The sequence below is a fragment of the Tamandua tetradactyla genome, chromosome 19 (genome assembly GCF_023851605.1).
Source record: "Tamandua tetradactyla isolate mTamTet1 chromosome 19, mTamTet1.pri, whole genome shotgun sequence".
Taxonomy (NCBI): Eukaryota; Metazoa; Chordata; class Mammalia; order Pilosa; family Myrmecophagidae; genus Tamandua; species Tamandua tetradactyla.
This window is the reverse complement of record NC_135345.1, coordinates 1,931,466-1,953,842: the sequence shown is the minus strand read 5'-3', so window position 1 is coordinate 1,953,842 and position 22,377 is coordinate 1,931,466. Positions and strand designations below refer to the sequence as shown.

The 22,377-nt window shown below is 38.8% G+C and overlaps 1 protein-coding gene across 2 annotated transcripts in view; it reads left to right on the top strand.

The window, feature by feature from the left end:
• Positions 1–22,377, top strand: part of POLN (DNA polymerase nu) — a 300,052-nt gene that overhangs the window by 118,487 nt on the left and 159,188 nt on the right. For both annotated transcript variants that reach the window (XM_077136233.1, XM_077136234.1), the window contains 5 exons: positions 3,280–3,363; positions 3,583–3,678; positions 19,720–19,776; positions 20,805–20,858; positions 22,044–22,109. In XM_077136233.1, the coding sequence (XP_076992348.1) occupies positions 3,280–3,363; positions 3,583–3,678; positions 19,720–19,776; positions 20,805–20,858; positions 22,044–22,109 (357 nt within the window). The remainder of the gene's footprint in view (positions 1–3,279; positions 3,364–3,582; positions 3,679–19,719; positions 19,777–20,804; positions 20,859–22,043; positions 22,110–22,377) is intronic.

The following is a 22,377-nucleotide window of genomic DNA, read 5'->3' as shown; positions in this document are numbered from 1 at the left end:
TCCTGTTTCTCCACATCCTCTCCAACATTTGTAGTTTCCTGTTTGCTTGATAGCGACCATTCTTATAGGTTAAGATGATATCTCACTGTATTTTTTTAACCTTTTTTATTTTATAGTATAACATATATACAAAGCAAAGAAATAAAAAAGCAATAGTTTACAAAGCACTCTTCAATAAGTAGTTACAGACCAGATTCCAGAGTTTATCATGGGCCACCATACCATCTTCTCAGCTTTTTCTTTCTAGTTGCTCCAGAATATAGGAGGCTAGAAGGAATAAATATTTTTTTATCACCACAATTGACTTTTTCCCCCTTTTTTTGTGAAAAATAACATATATACAAAAAAGCAATAAATTTCACAGCCCAGCACAGCAATTAGTTGTAGAACAGATTTCAGAGTTTGGTATGGGTTACAATTCCACAATTTTAGGTTTTTACTTCTAGTTGCTCTAGGATACTGGAGACTAAAAGAAATGTCAATTTAATGATTCAGAAATCATGTTTGTTTGTGTACCTTCTCTATATAAACTCCACCATCACCTTTGATCTTTCTGTCCCACTCTTCAGGAATATTTAGGCAATGGCCATTCTGACTTTTTCATGTTGGAAGGGGTTGTCACTAATATGGGGTAGGGAGATGGGATTAACTGATGTTCTGGACCAGCTTAGCTTGTACAAGGACCCATCTGGAGGTTGTAGGTTTTTGGAAAGTTACCTTAGTGCATGGAACCTTTGTAGAATTTTACATATTGCCCTAAGTGTTCTATAGGACTGGCTGGAATGATTTTGGTTGGGGATTGGCAAGTTATGATAGGTAGCAATGTCTAACTGAAGCTTGCATAAGAGTGACCCCAGAGTAACCTCTCAACTCTACTTGAATTCTCTCAGCCACTGATTCCTTGTTAATACTTCTTTTCCCCCTTTTGGTCAGGATTGCATTGTTGATCCTAAGGTGCAGGGCCAGATTCATCCCTGGCGGTCATCTATCACGCCACCAGGGAGACATTCTCCCCTGGATGTCATGTCCCACGGAGGGGGAAGGGCAATGATTATACTTGCAGAGCTGGGCTTAGAGAGAGTGAGGCCACATCTGAGCAACAAAAGAGGTCCTTGAGAAGTAACTCTTAGGCATGCCTATAGATAGGCTAAGCTTCTCTACTAGCTATATATGCTTCACAAGAGTAAGCCTCAAGATCAAGGGCTTGGCCTATTGATTTGGGTGTCCCTAATGTTTAACACAGTATCAACAGATTCCCTGATGGTAAAGTTAAATAGTTCTGTATATTTTCTCCCATCCCTCAAGGGACTTTGCCAATACTTTTTGATTATTTGCCTAATATATTCTAGGATGTATCCAGGCATTACATTAAGCTTTTCTGGGCTCCCTGTGTTTCAGTTGTTCAAATGAGCTATCCAGACATGTTGAGTTATATCATGTGCTTCAGAAAATATAGGTCCTGGACAAAATAAACTTTCTTTCTTTGGTCTCAAAGGGTAGGTGCGATTCTAAAATATTGACAATGTTATCCTTACCCCTGTGTTCTGGATTACCTTAATCCTGACCTGATTGGCTTCATTCTTATCTCTAAATACAGATTATAGATATATAAAACAGCCTCTCAAATTCCAGAAGTAATACTTACCACTCTGGACTAAATGTGTCTGCTATAAGAGCTTACAGTCTAGGCCTCTGATTTCTTATCAGTATTTTCTAAAGGAGACCATACCATAAGTGTTCTTTCATTTCTGGCTTGTTTTGCCTCACTCAGTGTCTCACAGTTTCATTCACATGGTTGCATGCCTTTTTCCTGTGCTTTTTAGCCATTTGTGTCAAATGGAGCACTTTTAACCCCTGTCTGTTAGCATGATCTTCCCCCAGCTCTCCTTCTGGATCTGGAGCTCTGCTGGGCTTTAGCCTCAGCTTTGCTCACTGCTTTGTAGCTTTATTTATTTATGCCCCTTACAGATGTTTAGCTGTGTTTTTGAGCCTGTGTCTTTTTGTTTTCTCTTGTTTATACTTTATTATTGCTATGTGTTTAAAAACAATGAATTTATTCAAGTGTGAACTTACTGTGCCATTCTCTCACAGCTTCTTCTCTCTCAAAATCTTTGAATTTAAACAATTTTTTTTGGATTGTTTCATTTCCTAAAGTATGACTTATTCCTAAAGGGATTTATTATCTATTTCTTTTACTGCTTTGTCCCTTATATTACTTTTTTATTATTTCTTTTACTATGGAGTTTTGGCATATTTTACTGAGGTGATAGTTTCTGGATTCTTCTTTTTGCCCAGACATTATATCTTATTTTATTTGTTCCTCTCCTAGTTTCCCTGGATCATATTTGCAGCTTTTTTTCAGAATCAACTGAAAGGCTATTCTTATTTGCTGAAGAATAACAGGGAGATGTCATTTCACCACAGAGTTGGTTGATTTAATCTCTGCTTGCTTTTTTCTTTTGTAATTTTTTTTTTTTTTTTTTTTTTTTTTTTTTTTTTTTTTTTTTGCATGGGCAGGTACCAGGAATTGAACCTGGGTCTCCGGCATGGCAGGTGAGAACTCTGCCTGCGGAGTCACCGTGGCCTGCCCCTGTAATTGTTTTTTAAAAGTTCTTTTATTCTAGTTTTCTCCTACCAAAATGGGAGGGATTTTCATTTTGGCAGGTCCTGCTGCTCTGTCCAACACTGTATGTATGAGCTATGGGGGAAGGCCTTCCTGGGCTGCATTAGGACTTTTCACCTGAACCGTTCCCAGCTCCCCACCCCTTTACCTGGGTTACTGTCCCAATTCAGATCTGGTGCAGTTTTCCAGAACTTTGTCCATTGATTTCCCCTGTGAACTGCTCCCACAGTAAAGGGAAAGACCACTAGCCATCACTGTGGTTGCCATCCAGTCTGTGGAAGGAAGCTTTGAGGGTTGATGTCAGGTCACGTTCCTTTTCTAGTTTTCTCTAGTGGATGCTTTGAAATTTGATGTTGGATCTCTTTTATAGTTGTGATATTCAGGGAGGATTCATTCTTTTCTTCTCTCATTTTGGTGCATGATTTACCATTTTTATTTATTTCAGTTGTTTCTTTAGGTTTAGGACAAGGTGATTGTATGAGTCTGAATGTTCTACCATGACTTAAAATATGTATTTTAACGTCTATTTTGGTAAATCATAGATTATTTTTATTTTGAAAGATTTGTTTGTGTTAGGAATTATGTGATGACCACATTAAATAATTTTAAATTGAGAAAATTATTAATGAGATTAATTTTGCTTGTGACATTCACAGTCTCGGCTCAAGGAATTGGAACAAGAAGCTCATTTTGTTGCAGGAGAGCAGTTTCTTATAACGAGTAGTAATCAACTTCGAGAGGTAAAGCTATTTTTGGTTCTTTCATAAAATATATTTTATAACTTATAACAGGTAATAATCAACCTCAAGAGGTAAAGCTATTTTTGGTTCTTTCATAAAATATATTTCTTACTCAAAGATTAGGCAGAGGTTGTACTCTAATTTTATTTTGTTATCGTAATGTTTGGTTTCTTTCAAATCTGGAAATCTCTCATTGTATGTAAATGGCTTTCATTGAAGATTTTATTCGGCAAGTTAAAGCTACACCTCCTATGTGAAAGGACGTCTCTTCCCAAAACTGTGCTGCGGAAACACCTATCCACCTCAGAATCTGTGGTAAGGTTCAAAATTGTTTTTTTCTATTTTGGAATAAACCATCTGCAACACACGTGACCCAATTCTTAATCCAGCCCTGGGCTTCATGAGGACAACTGCTCGACCATACTTGCAGCTGTGCCTACCCCAGGGTGGGTTTAATTGTGTTATTTCCCCTTGAGTGGAGAGGTGGTCTCTGTCTCTCCCTAGATTGCTCTCCTAGCTATGAACCAAGAGAAGAGGAAGACAATGAAGCAGTTGAGAGACATGATTTCCTGCAAAGGATAATTCGGGAGGATTTTGTTTTGGAAACCACCTTTTTGCCAATCCAGTCACCAAGTCTTTGTTTCAGGTCCAAGCAAGTGACTTGAAATGGGAAAGGTTGTTAGTCTTCTCCTGTCTCCACTTCATATGTAGTTTAGAAAATTTTAACTACCCTTTTCTTGAGAAAAATAAATACTTGAAAAGGCAGGAGTAGTGGAATTCTACTCGATTAGAATAGCAGTATATAAATAGATATTCAGAAGCCAGTAGGTAACATTACTAAAAATGCAGAGTAGAGGGCAGGTGGATGTTACTGTGCTGAAAGGCACCTATTAAGGTTCCAAATTGGCCCCATCCACCTCTTGATTGAATAGGGAGAGGAAGGTGTTCTTCTAGACTCCTTCCCTATCCATGTCGCCTCTCCAAGCAGTGTACTTTTTATGCTTGCCTGAACCCTCTCTCGGCAGCTTAGAGTACACATCCCTGGCGGAGCACCCACTTACTGACTCCTTCATATAAGGCCTCTGTTGGCTTTTTGTCAATATGTATTGAGTGAATGGAGGACTCTGTGGACTGATGGTTTCCCTGAAGGAGACTTGAAACTGCCCTCTTCCAGACCTGTTCTTCGAGTTTCTTCATCTCATTAAATAGTCCACTTCCCCCCAGGCCCTCAGAGGCAGGACAGAGTAGTGGTTGGGTCACCATGGGTCAACAGTGTCTCCCTGCAGGAGATTTCTCAAATTCCTCAACTTCTCTGTGCCTCAGTTTCCTGATCCATAAAAGAAAGATTATATAGTACTTTCCTTATGAAATTTTGTGAGGATTCAGTGAGTATGTGTGTGTGTATAAAACTGTACTTAGGACAATGTTGACACAACCTCTCAAAAATCAATAAATTTTGGCTATTAGGAGTCATCCTTGACTTTCTCTTAATCTCACGCCACAGCAAGGCTTATAATCTCTACCTACAAAATATCTTGAGTTTACCTACTTCTCTCCATCTTCATTGTCACTGCCCTGGTCTTTTTCACATAGATTACTTCAGAAACCTCCTAACTGGTCCCCCAGCTTCTAGTCTTACCCCTATTAGTTGTTCCTCACATTCAGGCAAAATGATCTTTTAAAAACAATAGAATATGATGGCAAATTGAGATGTTTCAGGGCTCTGTCCCCCCACAGAAGCTTTGAACCACCAGCAAGAACTGGCTGAAAGATCTTTCTCAATGTTCCAGAAAATAGCTAAAGAGCTGCAGTAACAGGGCAAGCATCAAATCAAGAAAAAGACTACTTAAAAGCAATTGTATCTTGTGGCATCCTGGCTAGCCCCCCATCCCTCTTTAGCTCGCATAGAGCTGGCCTGTGCTCTCAGTATGGATCCCTGGTCCCAGCTCCAGAGGGAGCAGAGTAGCCCGTTTGCCCACCCTGAGAGCATGAATGTCTGGTTTACCCTGTCTGATGGCACCCCAAGGGACTCACCTTCTCAGAACTTGTCTTGTGTAGAAGGCATCTCACAGAATTTTCCTATAGAATGCTGAGAGAACCATCAGGTGATGCTCCCTGGAGCAGGGATTGCTGGCTGTAGGACATGAGTGCAGTATGTGGAACCATGAGGAAACTAAAGAAGAGGAGACACTTGAAGCAGGTGGAGGATGAGGGCCACACACATGCATACCCAAGACAAGACTCATGCTCAGTAAGAATCAGGGAAGTCCCTATGCTTTGGCCTGGAGTTCTTTGAACTTATTGTATGGATAAGCCCTGAAACAAAGCACTTGCAGAGGACTGAGAGAGCTATTTTCTTTTTTTCCTCCTTTTTTTTAAAAAAAAAAATACAAAACTTTTTTTTCTGGTATTCAAGGAAAGGTCTACCATAATACTAGCTGGATATAAGCTTAAGGAATAAACTCCTCAGAGTCAAAGTTCCACCAGTAACATATTAAAATATCAAAATGATCAAGTTTCAAGAGAAGTTAGAAAACATACAAAGAAATGAGGTGATAGCCCAGGCAAAAGAGAAGATTAAAGTATTAGAAACCATCAGTGAGGAAGATTAGACCTGGGACATACCAAACAAAGACTTTTTTTTTTTTAAAAAAAGGTCCTAAATATGCTCAAAGAGCTAAAGGAGAACATGAACAAAACACTAAAGGAAACTAGAAAAATGATAGACCACCCAACACCAATAAAATATCAGTAGAGAGAAGGAAATTACGAAAAGGAACCCAACAGAGCTGAAGACCACAGTAACACAGAAAGTAAAAATTCATTAGAGGGATTCAACCACTGTTTGGAGCTGGCAGGAGAAAGAATCAGTGAAATTGAGGATAAGACCATTGATAATATCCAGTCTGAGGAGCAGAAAGAAGTAAGAATGAAGAAAAGTAAACAGCCTGAGGAAACTGTGTGGCACTATCAAACATATCAATCACTTTGAGGGAATCTCAGAAGGAGAAGAGAGGGTGAAAGGGATAGAGAATATTCAAAGATAATGGCTGAAAACTCCCCAAATTTAACAAAAGACATGAATATACACATCTAGGATATTCAATGAACTCCAAGCAGGGTAAACCCAAAGAGATCTACACCATTGCATATTATAATCAAACTTCCACATGTCTAAGACAGAGAATTCTGAAAGCTGCAAGAGAGAAGCAGTGTATCACCTTTAAGGGATCTTCAATAAGATTAAGTGCCAGTTTTTATCAGAAATCATGGAGGAAAGAAGGAAGTGGTAAAACAAAAAAAAGTGCTGAAACAAAAGATGCTATTTCTGGCAAAACTGTGTTTCAAATATGAGGGAGAGATTAAGACATTCCCAGATAAACAAAAGCTGAGGGAGTTCACCACCTCTAGAGGGGTCCTACAGGAGATGTTAAAGAGATCTCTGCAGGTTGAAAGGAAAGGACAACAGACAGCAGATCAAAGCCACATGAGAAAATAAAGCTCTCTGATGAGGGTAACGACAGGGGTATTATTGTACTTTTGGTTTGGAACACCACTTTTTACTTCCTACAGGATCTAAAAGGCAGCTGCATCAAATATAATGATAAATCAGTGGTTTTTGATCTCATGATGTTTGTTCTAGTTTTCTAGATGCTGATATGCAATACCAGAAACAATGGCTTTTAGAAGGGGGAATTTATTAAGTTTCAGTTTTACAGTTCTAAGGCCAAGAGAATGTCCCAATTAAAGTGAGTCTATAAAAATGTCCAAATTAAGGCACCAACAGGAGGTTACCTTCACTCAAAAGAGGCCAATGAAGTTCAGGGTTTCTCTCTCACTTGGAAAGGCACATGGTGAACATGGAGACGTCTTTTAGCTTTCTCTCCAGGCTTCTTGCTCCATGAAGCTCCTCCAGGGGCGTTTTCCTCCTTCATCTCCAAAGGTCTCTGGCTGCATGGACTCTCATGGTTCTTGTGGCTCTCTGAGACTCTCTCTCTCTCTCAAAAATGCTTCCTCTTTTAAAGGATTCCAGTAAACTAATGAAGACCCACCTGGGTTGGGTGGCGTCACATCTCCCTCTAATCCAAGGTTAATACCCACAGTTGGGTGAGTCACATGTCCCTGGAGATAATCTAACTGAATTTCCAACCTATAGTACTGAATAGGGCTTAAAAGAAACTTCTAATAATAAAAAAAAAGATTTGACAACAACAAAAAAATAATAGGGGGAACAAAGGTTAAAATAAATTGAGTAGATTGAAATACTAGTGGTCAATGAGAGAGAGGGGTAAGGAGCATAGCATTTATGAGTTTTTTCTGTTTTCTTTCTTTTGCTAGATAGATGCAAATGTTCAAAAAGATGATCATGGAGATGAATACACAGCTGTGTGGTGATATTGTGAGCCATTGATTTTAACCATGTCAAGAATGTTCGTATGTTATTTATAATAAAAAAATTTTTTAAAAAAAGATTTAACAACAACAACAACAAAAAGAAGTTTCTGCCTCCTGATGATGGATTAGGATTAAAACATGGCTTTTCTAGGGCACATAATCCCTTCAAACCAGCACAGTGTTTAAAGACACGCACAGAATGTATGTGGCAAGAACCACATCAGGTGTGGAGCTATAGGAACATAGTTGTGTATACCATTGAAATTTAGTTTGTATCAAAGCAAATGAGATTGTATAGATTTAGGGTGTTACATTTAAGCCCCATGGTAACCAACCACAAAAAAATATCAAAGAATATGTAAACTCATAAAGTAAAAAAAGTAAAGTTAAAAAAAAAAAGTAAAGTAAGGGTTACCATAGCTGGGGGGCAGGGGGAATTGGAAGTTAATGCATAATATGGGTATAAGATGTCTGTTTGAGGAGATGGGAGAGTTTTAGAAATGGAAAGTGATAAGGGTAATGCTATTATGAATGTGATGAATCCCACTTAGTGGTATGCTGGGAGTGGTTAGATAGGAAAATTTAGTTGTATATATATTCCTTCAGTTTTTTAAAAAAGAGAATAACAAATGCAATATATGATCCTGGATGGGATCTAACAAGGGACGCAGAAAGGCTGAAAGGGGCATTACTGGAGCACAGAAAGAAGTTGGAATTATAGACTAAGCTTTGTATCAATGTTAAATTTCTTGAACTTGATAACTGCGTTTAAGGTGGCTACATAAGTGGATATCCTTGTTCTTAAGACATGTATATGGCAGAATTAAGTGTTCAAGGAACATGGTGTACACAACCTACACGCAAGTGTTCAGAAAGCAGATAGCTAAGATGGATGGATGGATGGATGAACAGATTGATAGATAGAAAGGAAGGATAGAAAGGAAGGAAAGAGAGGGAGATATGGCAAATGTGGCAAAATTGGTGAATTTCTGGGGTAGGGGTAAGCGTATATTGGAGTTCCTGCATGAGGTTTATAGTGTTTTTGTAACTGTCCTGTAAGTGTGAAACTATTTCCAAAAAAAAAAGTTTTAAAACAATACTAGAACAATTATGTTAGTCTCTTGATCAAAGCTTCCAGTGGCTTCCCATTACACTTAGAATAAAACCCTCACTCTCAACCCCTTCTCTGGCCTCACGTCGTTCTGCTCTCTTCCCTCCTCCCAGTTCCCTGCCACCCTGGCCTGTCTTGAGCTGAAGATGCTTGTTGCTACTATGGTTTTTTGCACAAGCTGTGACCTCAGTGTAGATGACTTCCCACAGACTTTGCCCAGCTGGCTTCCGATTGTCCTCTTTAATATTGTTTTCAGAAAGGCTTTCTCTGATCCAAAGGCTAGAGTAAGGCCCCACTCTCTACCTATCATCACCCTGATTTATTTTCTGCATAGAACTTACCTCATTGTCTGAAGTTACTGCAGTGACTTGTTTATTCCATTAGAATATAGGTTGTTCGAGATCAGAGACCTCATGTAACTTGTTTACTGCTTCCCCAGAACCAGTGGCTTCGAGTTGGCACATTAGAACTGAGATACATGTTGCTCTTTGCTCCCTGGACACTGGGACAGTGGGTGACTCTGGGGAACAGAACTCCATCTTTCTTGAGAAACTCTGTCTTGCTGCCCTAAACTGCGCTATTTGTTTCTCTTAAAATGTTAGCTGCCCAGTGGCTATGGGCAATAGGGCTTGAAGTTATAACAATAAGAGCTATCTGTGAAAGTCAAACATTTCCTACTCTGGTCTGCACTTAAGTTGTGAGGGATCTTAGGCTATTTTTGCCACAAGCATGATTTATTTTCCGTGCTGGCACCAGCTGGCAGTATTGTCTTTTTCTTCACTGTTCCTTTGGTTATTCCGGGCGACCAATAATATAAGAAAGGGAATATAACTCTTGTCTGTTTTGGTATGTTTTCTTTTAGACAGAATTAAGACAATTTGGCCTTAATTTTTTCCCACAAGGATATGGTCAACATAAATCATATTAGCCTTACTCTCTTATGTAACTAAATAAGTAATGTTATTTATTCTGTGCATTTAAAAACTGTTAGCTTTTATTAGATAATTCATACCCTTTGTTTTCAGTTGAAAATTAAGGCTCCTTCCCTCTACTTTCTTCTGGCCTCCCATTTCCCTTTCCAGTGGAGGCCAGTAGGACAAGTTTATTTCATGTCTTCTTCCAGTTACTACATACCCATCCAACCATATTCAAATACGTATCTTTTTATCACACAAGTGGTATCACGTAATTGCATCTTTTTTTTTTTTTCATTTAATTTGATGAAATACTTTATATATTTGAAATTGCCTTATTCTTTTAGGAATTTTTGTGGTTTGACCTTTGCTTGAAAAAACAAACATCTCTTTCTGGTCTCAGACTCATTTAATTAAGCAGAAGATTGTCAGGGAGAGGCTTGAAATAATTGTTGGAAATCACTTTCCTTTTCAAATGTCTTTCTCTTTCAGCCATCTTATTTTTTCAAAAAAACATTTTTTTATTGTGAAAATTGGCATATATACAAAAGAGCAATAAATTTCAAAGCTCACCACAAAAATTAGTTATAGAACAGATTTCAGAGTTTGGTATGGGTTACAGTTCCACAATTTTAGATTTTTCCTTCTAGCTGCTCCAAGACACTGGAGACTAAAAGAAATATCAATATAATGATTCAGCAGTCATACTCATTTGTTAAATCTTATCTTCTCTGTTGTAACTGTACCTTCCCTTTGATCTTTCTCCCAATCTTTAGGGGTATTTGGGTTATGTCCATTCTAACATTTTCATGTTGGAAAAGGCTGTTGATAATATGGGATGGGGGATGGAACTAGTTGATGTTCTGGAGCGGCTGGGCCCTCTGGCCTAGGAACCCGACTGGAGGTTGTAGGTTTCTGGAAAGTAATCATAGTACATGGAACCTTTATAGAATCTCAGACAAAGCCCTAGATGTTGTTTGTGGTCATCAGCCATCTTTTTAGCTGAGATTTTTTATTTCACACTTCTCAAATTAAAAGTCACAGTATATGGTTAACAGTAGAAAGTGTATCAAGCCAAGGTGACCCTCCTTGCCCTTGCCCCACTGCCAAGCCCTGAAGTGACTGGTACTAACAGTCAGACTGTGTCCCATGTCCCTCCCCAGCTCCTCCTCACCTACACAAGCCTGTGCATCTCTACAGACATACTAGAGGGTTGTTGGTATGTAGCAAACTGAGAAATCCCTTGTATGCTATCTGTAATTTGTTTTTATACATGAACAACTTGACAGGACAGGATATATCACACAGAGACATATTCAACATAAAAGGGAGTATTTTTTACATTTTCATGCAGTATTTTTTTCTTTATTTCCTCCAGCAGTTATCTCTCCTCTCTCCAGTTCCTCAGTTTCCCCTCTTTGTTGTCTCAGTCCTATTCACAAGCACATGTTTCCTTGGCTTCATATCACTTCAGCTACCTGCACCCAGAAGGGGACTTTTTAAAATCCAATTCAGATGATGTCACTCACTTAAAATTCTCCAGTGGCTTCCATTTTCCTCATGGTCAAGCCGAAATCCTCCCTGTGGCCTAAAGGCCCAAGTGGTCTGGCCTGTCCCTTCCCATTCTCTCCTTCACCACTGTGTCTGCTACACCATCCTTCACTGTCTTGGAATGCACCAGGCTCTCGGCTTCAGGCCGTTTGGATGTCTGCCCTGTCTTCCTAGAGCCCTTCCCCAGGGCTCCCTCCGTGCTGCCTTAGGCCCTGCCCCCAGGTTACCTTCCTTGAGCATCCTCGTTAACATGCAACCCCTTCCACCCCACCCCAGCACCATCTGCTCTCCTCCTGCCTTCCTCCATGGTATTACATGATTGAATGAACTGGTGTGTGGTTTCACACATGTACTTGCTCGTGCAGTTCTCCCAACTAGATTTAAACTCTAGGAGGGCAAGGACTTATTTGGTTTATGGTATATTCCCAGTGCTTGGAAATGCCTGGGATGTCATGGATGCTTAATAAATTTTGATTAAGTCCCTCAAGTTTTGAAATGTAATAGTTTTCTAATTGTTTAATTCCAAATACTTCCTCATTTCCATTATGATTATTCTTTGACCATTGAGTTGTGTTCGAGTTGAGGGGGTTTTGGATTTTCCAAATGTATGGGGGCTTTTAGATATTTTGTGTTGATTTCTAAATGAAAGGCATGCAGTCATTTGAACTGCATGTTCTGTATGTTATGAGAGAACATGATCTGTATGTTAATTCTTTGACAGTTCTTGCAGTTGTGGCCAGACTTACAGTCAGTTTTCACAGATGCCCCAAGTGTCTGAAGGACATGTGCCTCTCAGCTGTGCAAGGCTGAGTCCTCTGTACCTGGGGCACAACGTGCTGCTGAGTTCCTCCCCACGTATTCCGGAGAGATGCCAGTGGAAATTCCTTTGCTCTAGAAACAATATGCAGGTGGGGAGAGACACAAGTGTTCCTCCTTGACAACACACGCTCTTATTTCTCTTGAACATCATAGGGGTCCAGTGAAAGGGTAATTTGAACGGGGGATCAGGACCGCTGGAGTACCGGGCTATTCCTTTAATGGAGTCATTCAGGTAGCCTGGGCTAACTGCTCTTTGGATCTCAGCATGAAAAGAAGGGAGTTACCCTGCGGACTCCCCAACTTGCTGAACTGACACACTGTAGGGCACTTCCATGGGCATCAAGTACTGACTGGAATCACTTATCTATGGGCATCTGATATGCTGCCCATCTGATGCAGCTGATTGTGGGGCTGGGGATATAGTAGTGAGCAAGACAGTGTCTTCTCATTCACTGCAGCCCTGGGTCTGTGCCAGACTCACTCATAATTTAGTAGGGAAGGTCCTTGCCATCATGGAATGTGCATTTTCACAGGGAAAGAGACAGTGAGCAAGTGAACACACCAGTGAACATACGAGTACACATTGGCTACGAACCACAGAGAGAAACACAGGGGCCTGTGAAACATTAGATTGAACAGTCAGGAAAAACTCTGAAGAAATTGTGTATAAACTGAAATTTGAACTTAAGAAACTGGCTGCATAAAAAATAAGGAATCAGCTATTAAATGGGGAGGGGCTTGGGCTGCTCAAGTGTCTGTGGCTAGCGTATCGTTATAGACAGGGAGAAAGACATGTCTTGTACTGGAGGTATGAGCTTGGAAGTTGTCAGCCAGTTTTCATTAGAGTCACCCTGGGATAGTGGTTCTCTACACTGGTAAGCATTAGAATCCCCTGGGAGCTTTGGGAACACACTGATGTCAGGGCCTGCTACTGATACACCAAATCAGAATCCCTGGGTTGGGTGGGTCAGTCATGGGCAGGATTTCTGAAACTCCTCAGGTGACTCTAATGTGCAGCCAGCATTGATATCCACTGATTTAGGAAAAGAGTGAATAGAGAATAGAAGACGCCCAGAACCAAACCCTGAGAAACTGACATTGAGAGGTCAGAGAAAGGAGCTGTCAGTGAGACTACCGAGAGGCCAGAGAGTAAGAGATCAAGAGAATACTGTATTGGGAGCTAACAAAGAGTGTTCAGTAAAGTTCACAGAGCTGCAGCCAGTTAATAGCACTCTGCCTCCTTTTCTTTAATCAACTATTGATTTGATTACACCCTGAATTCTGTTCAAGTGTTCTCAGACTGCTTGGATCAAGCTCTGCAGAAAGACTGTTGGCTAGAAATTTATTTTGTGAATAAGGAATTGGGATACAAAGAGTTAGTTGATCTTATACAATTTTCTTGTATAAGGATTTTCTTTGCTCTTTCATCCCCCCAGGGATAGCTTTTCTAAGAAACCACAGATCTGTATTACACTGAGTCAAGATTCTTTCCCTCTGGGAAGTGCTTGCATCCAAGAATGCCAATGTTAACTCTCCTTTTATGTTTCTATGGTTGGCCAAGGCTGTTTTGTTCTGTCTATTCAAAAAGGAGGCAATACAATTCATTGGTTTATACTGTTAACTAAAAGCACATTATCAGTTCTCCCCCAAATAGAACTATATATTCAAAACAATCCTAATTCACATCCTCGCAGAATTTTTTTTGTAAAAGTTGACAGGCTGATTCTCAACTTTATATGGAAATATGAACAACTTAAAAGAGCCAAGATAATCTTGGAAAAAATCACTATTGGAGGATTTAAACTTTGGAATGATCAACATTAATTATAAAGGAATAGGAATTACTGGGAATTAATTATGCAATACCATGCAGTGTCAACTCAATATAGGAAAATAGACTAATAGAACAGGGTAAAGAATCCAAAAACATAGCTACATATGCATATATATATAAATGATACTGGGTCAGTGCATCTTTTTTTTCCCCTTGTTTCTAACTTTTATTTTTATAATTAATAAATATATTTTTATTGAAAAATCTTTACACACATATGGTCCATACATATTGTATAATCAGTGGCTCTCAATATCATCACATAGTTGTGTATTCTTTACCATGATCATTTTTTGAAACATTTGCATCACTCCAGGAAAAGAAATAAAAAGAAAAAAAATTCATACATCCCATACCCTTATCCCTCCCTCTCATTGACTACTAGTACTTCTGTTCATTCAATTTATTTTACCCCTTATACCCCCTATTTTTTTTAGGGGAGGGGGAGTGTGCATGGTCTGGGAATCGAGCCTGGGTCTCCTGTATGAAAGGCGAGCATTCTACCACTGAACCACCTGTGCACCCTGTTCCCCTATTTTTATTTATCTTTTTATCCATATATATTTTTATTTATCTGTCCATACCGTGGACTAAAGGAGCATCAGACACGAGGTTTTTATAATCACAAACAGTTACATTTTGATAGTTATATCTTTATACAATTGTCTTCAAGAATCAAGGCTACTGGAACACAGCTCAACAGTTTCAGGTACTTCACTCCAGCCACTCTAATACACCATAAACTAAAAAGGGATATCTATATAATGCATAAGAATAACCTCTAGGGTAACCTCTCAACTGTTTAAAATCTCTCAGCCACTGAAATTTTATCTCATTTCTCTCTTTCCCCTTTTGGTCAAGAAGGCTTTCTCAATCCCATGATACAGGGTCCCGGCTCATCCAGTAGTTCTGTCCCATATTGCCAGGGAGATTTTTGCCTCTGGGGCTCATGTCCTACATAGTGTGGGAGGACAGTGGATTCACCTCCCAAGATGGTTTAGAGAGAGAATCCACATCTGAGCAACAAAAAAGGTTCTCTGGGGATGACTCTTAGGCCTAATTTTAAGTAGGCTTAGCCTATCCTTTGCAGGAATAAGTTTCATAGGGGCAAACCCCAAGATCGAGGGCTCAGCCTGTTGATTTGGTTGTCCCCACTGCTTGTGAGAACATGAGAAATTCTCCAAATGGGAAAGTTGAATATTTCCTCCTTTCTCCTCAGTCCTCCAAGGGGACTTTGCAAGTACTTCTTTATTCATGGCCCAAATTACTCTGGGCTGTATCGGGACACCACACTAACCTGGACAAACCAACAAAATTTCACTCCCTATTCAAGATTCGGTGTACTTACGGTGGTCAACTAAACTGACCATACAAGTTAAATTAGGTAATGTGCTACCCAAAATATAAATTTTGCACCATATAAACATCTCTCCCTTTGGTCTCATGCAAAGGTTGAAGTTTTAAAATATGGATGATATAATCCTTTATCTTTCTGATCTACCTTGGTCCTATCCAGATCAATTTCTTTATATTTCTAGTTGAGGTCTGGTCAATGCATCTTGACTCTTATTTCACACTGCACAAAAATGAATTCTCAGTGAATTGTATATCTAAATGTAGAAAATAAAATAATAACGACTATAAGAGATCATGAGAGAATATCTTCAGGACCTTGAGGTGGGTAAAAATTCTTAAACAGGGCACAAAATGCACCAGCCTAAAAGGAAAAGTGCTAAATTGGGTGACAGTAAAATTAAGAATGTATATTCATGAAAAGATAGCATTAAACAAGTGAAAAGTCAAGAAACCACAGAGGGGAAGAAGATATTTTCAATAGCTATAACTGACAAAAAAAAAAGCAAAGAAATAAAAACCCTATCCAAAATAACCCATTCCTAAAAATCAAGAAGAAAGAGATAAACCAAGTTTTTAAATAGGCAAAAAACATGAACAGGAGTTTGATGACAGAGAATAACCAATTAGTTAATAGATGCATGAGTGGCATCCAACATCATTAAAATGGCTAAAACTGAAACTGACAATACCATGCATTGGCAGAGATTTAGGGAACAGTTGGACCATTCATGCATGGTTGATGAGAATATAAATTTGTACATTAATTTTGGAGAACTGTCTGACAGTAAATCTACTAATGTTGACCCAGCAGTTTCATAGGTTTTTATGAAAATATTCAGAACTGTGTACATATGTAAACTAAAATCTAGGTACCAGAATATTCATAGCATACTATTAAGAATAGTCCTACCTCGCTCTCTAAGCCAACTCGCAGGTGAACTTACTACCCTCCCCACTATGTGGGACATGACTCCCAGGTGTGTAAATCTCCCTCGCCGTGTGGGACAGAACTCCAGGGATTCACCAGGACCAGGCATCATGGGACTGAGAAAGCCTTCTTAACCAAAATGGGGGAGAGAGAAATGAGACAAAACAGTTTCAGTGGCTGAGAGATTTCAAACACAGTCAAGAGGTTATTCTGGAGATTATTCTTATGCATTATATAAATTTCCCATTTTAGTTTATGGTGTATTGGAGTGGCTGGAGGGAAGTACCTGAAAATGTTGAGCTGATCCAGTAGCCTTAATTCTTGAAGACAATTGTATAAAGATATAACTTATAAAATGTGACTGTGTGATTGTAAAAACCTTGTGTCTGATGCTCCTTTTATCCAGGGTATGTACAGATGAATAAAAAAATATGGATATAAGTAAATAATGGGGATAAGGGATAAAATAAATTGGGTAGATGGAAATACTAGTGGTCAATGAGAGGGAGGGATAAAGTGTATGGGATGTATGAGTATTTTCTTTTTATTTCTTTTTCTGGAGTGATGCAAATATTGTAAAAAAATGATCATGGTGATGAATACACAACTAAGTGATAAAAAGAATAGTCCTAGACTGGAAACAATCCAGATATCCATCAGTAGTGCAACAGACAAGTAATTGTGATAAATTCATGAAGTTTAATACTATACAGCAATGTAAATAAATGAAGTATTGGTTCATGCAACAATATGGGTGAACTCTAAAGCCATAATGTTGAGAAAAAGAGGCCATACACAAAGAGTACCTACACAAAGATTCCATTGATGAAAAGTTGAAAAACTGGAAAAAGTGATCTGTGATGATAACGGTCAGGGAGATGGTTAACTCTAGCGAAGAAGCAAGTTGGCTTCTGGAGCATCTATAATGCTGCATCCCTTGATCTGGACAGTGATTATACAAGTTGTTCACTTTGTAGAAATTCAACAGTGATCTTGCACTTTTCTGAGTGTATTCATATTTCAATTTTTAAGAGTTAATTAAAGAAATCATAGCCGGTGATGTCACCAAAAATATTGGAGTAGGTAATCCAAGGTCCTGTGCCTCCACAGAAACACTAAAAAAATCAATCAAAAGCAGATAAATCCTGGAACCTAGGGGGCCCAGAACTGTCCAGAAAGTCAGCTAGTTCCATTTCCCAGCTCCATAGTATTGACAGCCCCTTCCAACATGAAAAAGTTAGAATGGGCATAGCCCAAATATCCCTCAAGAGCAGGAGAAAGATCAAAGATGATGGTGGAGTTATACAGAGAAGGTCGAGTTTAGCAGACGAGTGTGACTGCTGAATCATTATGTTGGTATCTCTTTTAGTCTCCAGTATCTTAGAGTAGTGAAACAAAACCCATACCAAACTCTGAAAGCTGTTCTACAACTAATTGTTGCGCTGTGCTTTGAAATTTATTGCTTTTTTGTATATTTGTTATTTTTCACAAAAAAGAAAAAAAAAGTCAATTGTGATGATAAAAAAATTTATCCTTCTAGCCTCCAATGTTCTGGAGCAGCTAGAAGGAAAACTCTGAAATGATGGTGTGGTATGGTCGCCCGTGACAGACACTGGGATCTGTCCTGTAACTGCTTGTTGAAGTGTGCTTTGAAAACTATTGCTTTTTTCTTTCCTTGTTTTGTATATGTGTTACCTTATACAATAAGAAAAGTTAAAAAGCATCGGTAGACAAACTTAGTGAGATAAAAGGTTGGTTCTTTGAAAAGATCAACAAAATTGACAAACCTTTAGCTAGAATGACATAAAAAAACAGACAAACTACTGAAATCAGAAATGAAAGTGGGGACATTATCAATTTTACAACAATAAAAGAATTATAAGAAACTACTATGAGCAATTTTTAACAACAAATTACATCATCATCTAGATGAAATGAAAAATTTCCTACAAATACACACACTGACAAATACCAACACTGACTCAAGAAGAAATATAAAATGATCAGTGACCTCTAACAAGTAAAAAAATTGGACATGTGATCAAAAACCTCCTAACAAAAAGTCTAGGACCACATGGCTTCAGTGGTATATTCTACTGATCATTTAAAGAAGAATTAGCACCAATCCTGCTCAACCTCTGAAAAAAATAAAAAAGATGAAATACTTTCAAACTCATTCTATGGAGCCAGCTTTACCCTGATGTGAAAGCCAGGCAGACATTATAAGAAGACTCAGACCAACATCTTTTATGAATACAGATGCAAAAATACTAAACAAAATACGAGTAAACTAAATCCAGCAGCATATTAAAAGAATGATACACCATGACCAAGTGGAATTCATTGCAGGAACACAGGGTTAGTTCAACATAGAGAAATCGATCAGTGTAATATGTTACACTAATAGAATGAAGAAAAAGAAAACACATGATTGTCTCATGAAATGGGGTGTGACTGCTTAATGGGTATGAAGTTCTTTAGGGGTGATGAAAATGGTTTTTCCTGTTTTTTTTTTTAAATTGAGGTGAAATTTACATAGCACACAATTAAACATTTTAAAGCGAGTAATTTAGTAGCATTTAGTACGTTCACAATGTTGTGCAACCACCACCTCTACTGAGGTCCGAAACATTCTCAACTCCCTAAAATAAAGGCTCACACCCTTTAAGCAGTGACCCCTCCTTCCTCCCTCTCCAACCCCTGGAAACCACCAATCTCCTTTCTGTTTCTATTGATTTGGCTAGTCTAGACACTTCATGTAAGTAGAATCATGCAATATATGGCCTTTTATAACTTGCTTTATTCATATAGCAAAATATGTTTTTGAGATTTCAAAAATGTTTTGGAACGTCATTTGTGGTTGTACAAAATTGTGAATCTGTTGAGTGCCATGGAATATAAAGCAATTAATTTTATGTGAATAACATAATAAAAATGTTTTCAAAAAATCCAGTAGCCTTGATTCTTGAAGATGATTATATAAAGATATCATGTTTACAATGAAAAAAAAATCATAATCATATTCCAGTGCTGACTACCTGAAATTAGGCCCAGATAACCATGATTCAGCTGTTGGGTGTTCCTAGAATATTGAATCATGTATTTGTAAGCATTTTCTTAGTTTTTCCCTCTGTGGCAATTCATGTGCACTGGATTTAGATGTCACCATTTTAGATTTCAAGTATTTCCAGTCTCATGTGAAGTGTCTTTAGCTCCCAAGCAGAAAATGGAATAATTTTGGAAGGGATTAAGACACCTGGTGAATAGAGATTATTATAAATCTACATTTTGGAGAATATTACCAATTTACAAGATTTATTTTGAGGACTTTTTCCAGCTGAAAATAAGTGTTCAAAATGTTAAAAATTTGAATATTGAATTTCAAAATAAGTGTTTGAAATGTTAAAATGAGGGGATTATATTGGTGATATTTATTTTCATTTTTTAGTTAAATGTTCTGCAAGCCTTTCATCCATTACCCAAGATAATTCTGGAATATAGGCAGGTAAGTTACTTTTTTTGTTGTTAAATAAATTGATGATGAAGAGGAAATTCCCTCCTCACCGAAGTAATTCAGATACTGTTCTTAAGTGCACGTAGTTTTGCGATAAATGTAGATGACCCTGAGGTGAGTTATTTTGTAAAGAGGCTTCGGTGCCCATGCTTCCTTGTCCTTCAACATGATTTTTCTCAAGTCTGTAATCAACCCTGCTCAGCATTGTGAATCCTGCAGTCAGGAATGGGAGAAGACTAGTGAACTTCGTAAGGAGACAGTTTGCATGTCCTTATTGTGTGATTTTTGTGGAGTAGACTTTGATGGGTGTCTGAAAGCCTCTACCCCTCCCTCCTTTCCAGGCTGACTGAAGTACTCAGGGCAGGGTTCTAGGGTCTTGCATTAACATTTACCAATGATGCACTGATGCTGTCCCCTTCCCTCTCACTGCTCAGGTGCCCCATAGTTGTGTGCCTGCCTCTTTCTTCAGGCACCCTCTGTTTTGTATGTTTACAGATCTTACCACTGCCCTTACTGTCAGCACTGATCTGTCCTCCACTGCTGGTCTGCTCAGTCCTTGTCAGGACGAGGCAGCTGTTGCAGAGCATGTAGGTACCAGATTGAGTTTTCTCCTTGAAGTAATGCAAGGGCTGAAAGAGAGTTACAAAGGGGACACCAGTAGTGGAAACTGAGTGAGGGATATTCAGGAACTCTCTGTCTTTACAACTTTTCTACAAATCTAAAATATTCCAATATTAAAAATTTATTTAAAAGGAAATGGGCCATGCCAGAGACACTGGTTCGATTTCCAGTGCCTGCCCATGCGAAAAAAAAAAAAAGGAAGTAGGGTGACATCTTTCCTTGTGGCTCTGTTATTGAATCCTGGGTACTACCCAAGGCCATTTCAGGATCCCCTGGAAACATCTTAGGTGACATCCGTGTTTCCTGTCCAGCACTGGATGAGATACTGCCCCAAAACTTTTTCCTGTTTAAATACTTAAAAAATAGTAATAAAGATTACTCTTGATTTTGTCATTTAGGTCCACAAGATCAAGTCAACCTTTGTAGATGGATTGCTAGCTTGCATGAAAAAGGTAACTAGAATCAAAAAGAAAAAGTAGAGACTGTTATTAAGAATATTGTTAGTAGATGAGTTCAGATACATGTGTGTTTTGGTTTGCTAAAGCTTTTAGAATGCAATATACCAGAAATGGACTGGCTTTTAAAAAGGGGATTATTAAGGTATAAGTTATAATTCTAGGGCTGTGAAAATGTCCAAACTAAGGCACCAATAAGATGTTACCTTCACTCAAGAAAGTCAGTATATGGGGTTTGTCTGTCACATGGCAAGCACATGGCCACGTCTGCTGTCCTTCTCTTCCAGCTTCTGGGTTCTGATGGCTCTCTCGGCAATTTCTGCATCTCCAGATGTATGTCTTAGTTTTCCTTCTCTGTCGGTTCTCCAAGCATCTCCAAACATCTACATCTGAGCTTTCTCCAAAATGTTCCCCTCTTAAAAAACTCCAGTAAGCTAAGGCCTACCTTGAATTGTCAGGGTCACAACTCCATGGAAATATTCAAATCAAAAGGTGACACCCACAATTGGGTGGGTCACATCTCCATGGAAACAACCCAATCAAAAGAACCCACCCTCTAATGGATCTGTCCCTACAAGATTGATTTAAGATTAAAAGAACATGGCTTTTCTGGGGTACATAAATTTAAAACCAGTATAATGTGTAACCTAAAAAAAATAGTAAATCATGTTCTTGAAGCAAGAAACCATGATTTTATGACTATCTGGGTCTCTGAACAACGTAAATTGACATGACTTAGGACCTTGTTTTACTGTGGAAACCCTACAGCTGACCATGTGCCTTTTTGTGTATTACTACATCTCTTTTCTGGAATCATTTGAGGTACATATCATTGTTTTAGTTCATAGATGAGGAAACTGCCCTGTTTGAGGGTGCACAATGACAGGACTGTCCAACTGCCACTTCCTTCCCCTTGTACAGGGGAGAGACAACATAAAGTCTTCCCTTTCCTTTCTGCAGTTTCCACAGGTCAGGGAATGATTTCCTTCCTCCCCTATCCGTGATCATGCTCCAGGAGTTCTGTAGTCCCAGAGACATTTCAGAGTGGAGAGTTCACAACTATCACTCTTTGACCTCTGTGGGAGTGTTGTGTATCATAGGCCGAGGAACTGAAGGTTCAGCATGTTCTTGACTCAGCATCACATTGTTCAAAGTTTAAAATAATTCTTCTTAACTGATAAGGGCTTCATTTCCTCTACATGGAATCAAACTGGAACTGTGACCGGGAGACTTTCAGCCAAGCATCCTGTAAGTTAGCTTCTACTTTGTTAAATGCCAATTTCCTGCCTTGTAATTGAAGTTTTGCCTAGATGTGTGTTTACCTACATACTTACGATGTGAAGCTATCCCTTTATAAGAAACAGCCCCTATATTTAAGAGAGTGTATTTTATTTTGTTTGCTCATTTAGCTCATATTTACTTAGAGTCCACTGTGTTCTAAGAACATGTGGTCCTCACCCTCATGATGTGTGTGGGAGGGGCTCCTCCACTGCAGCAAAGCAGGCCCCCCAGTGGG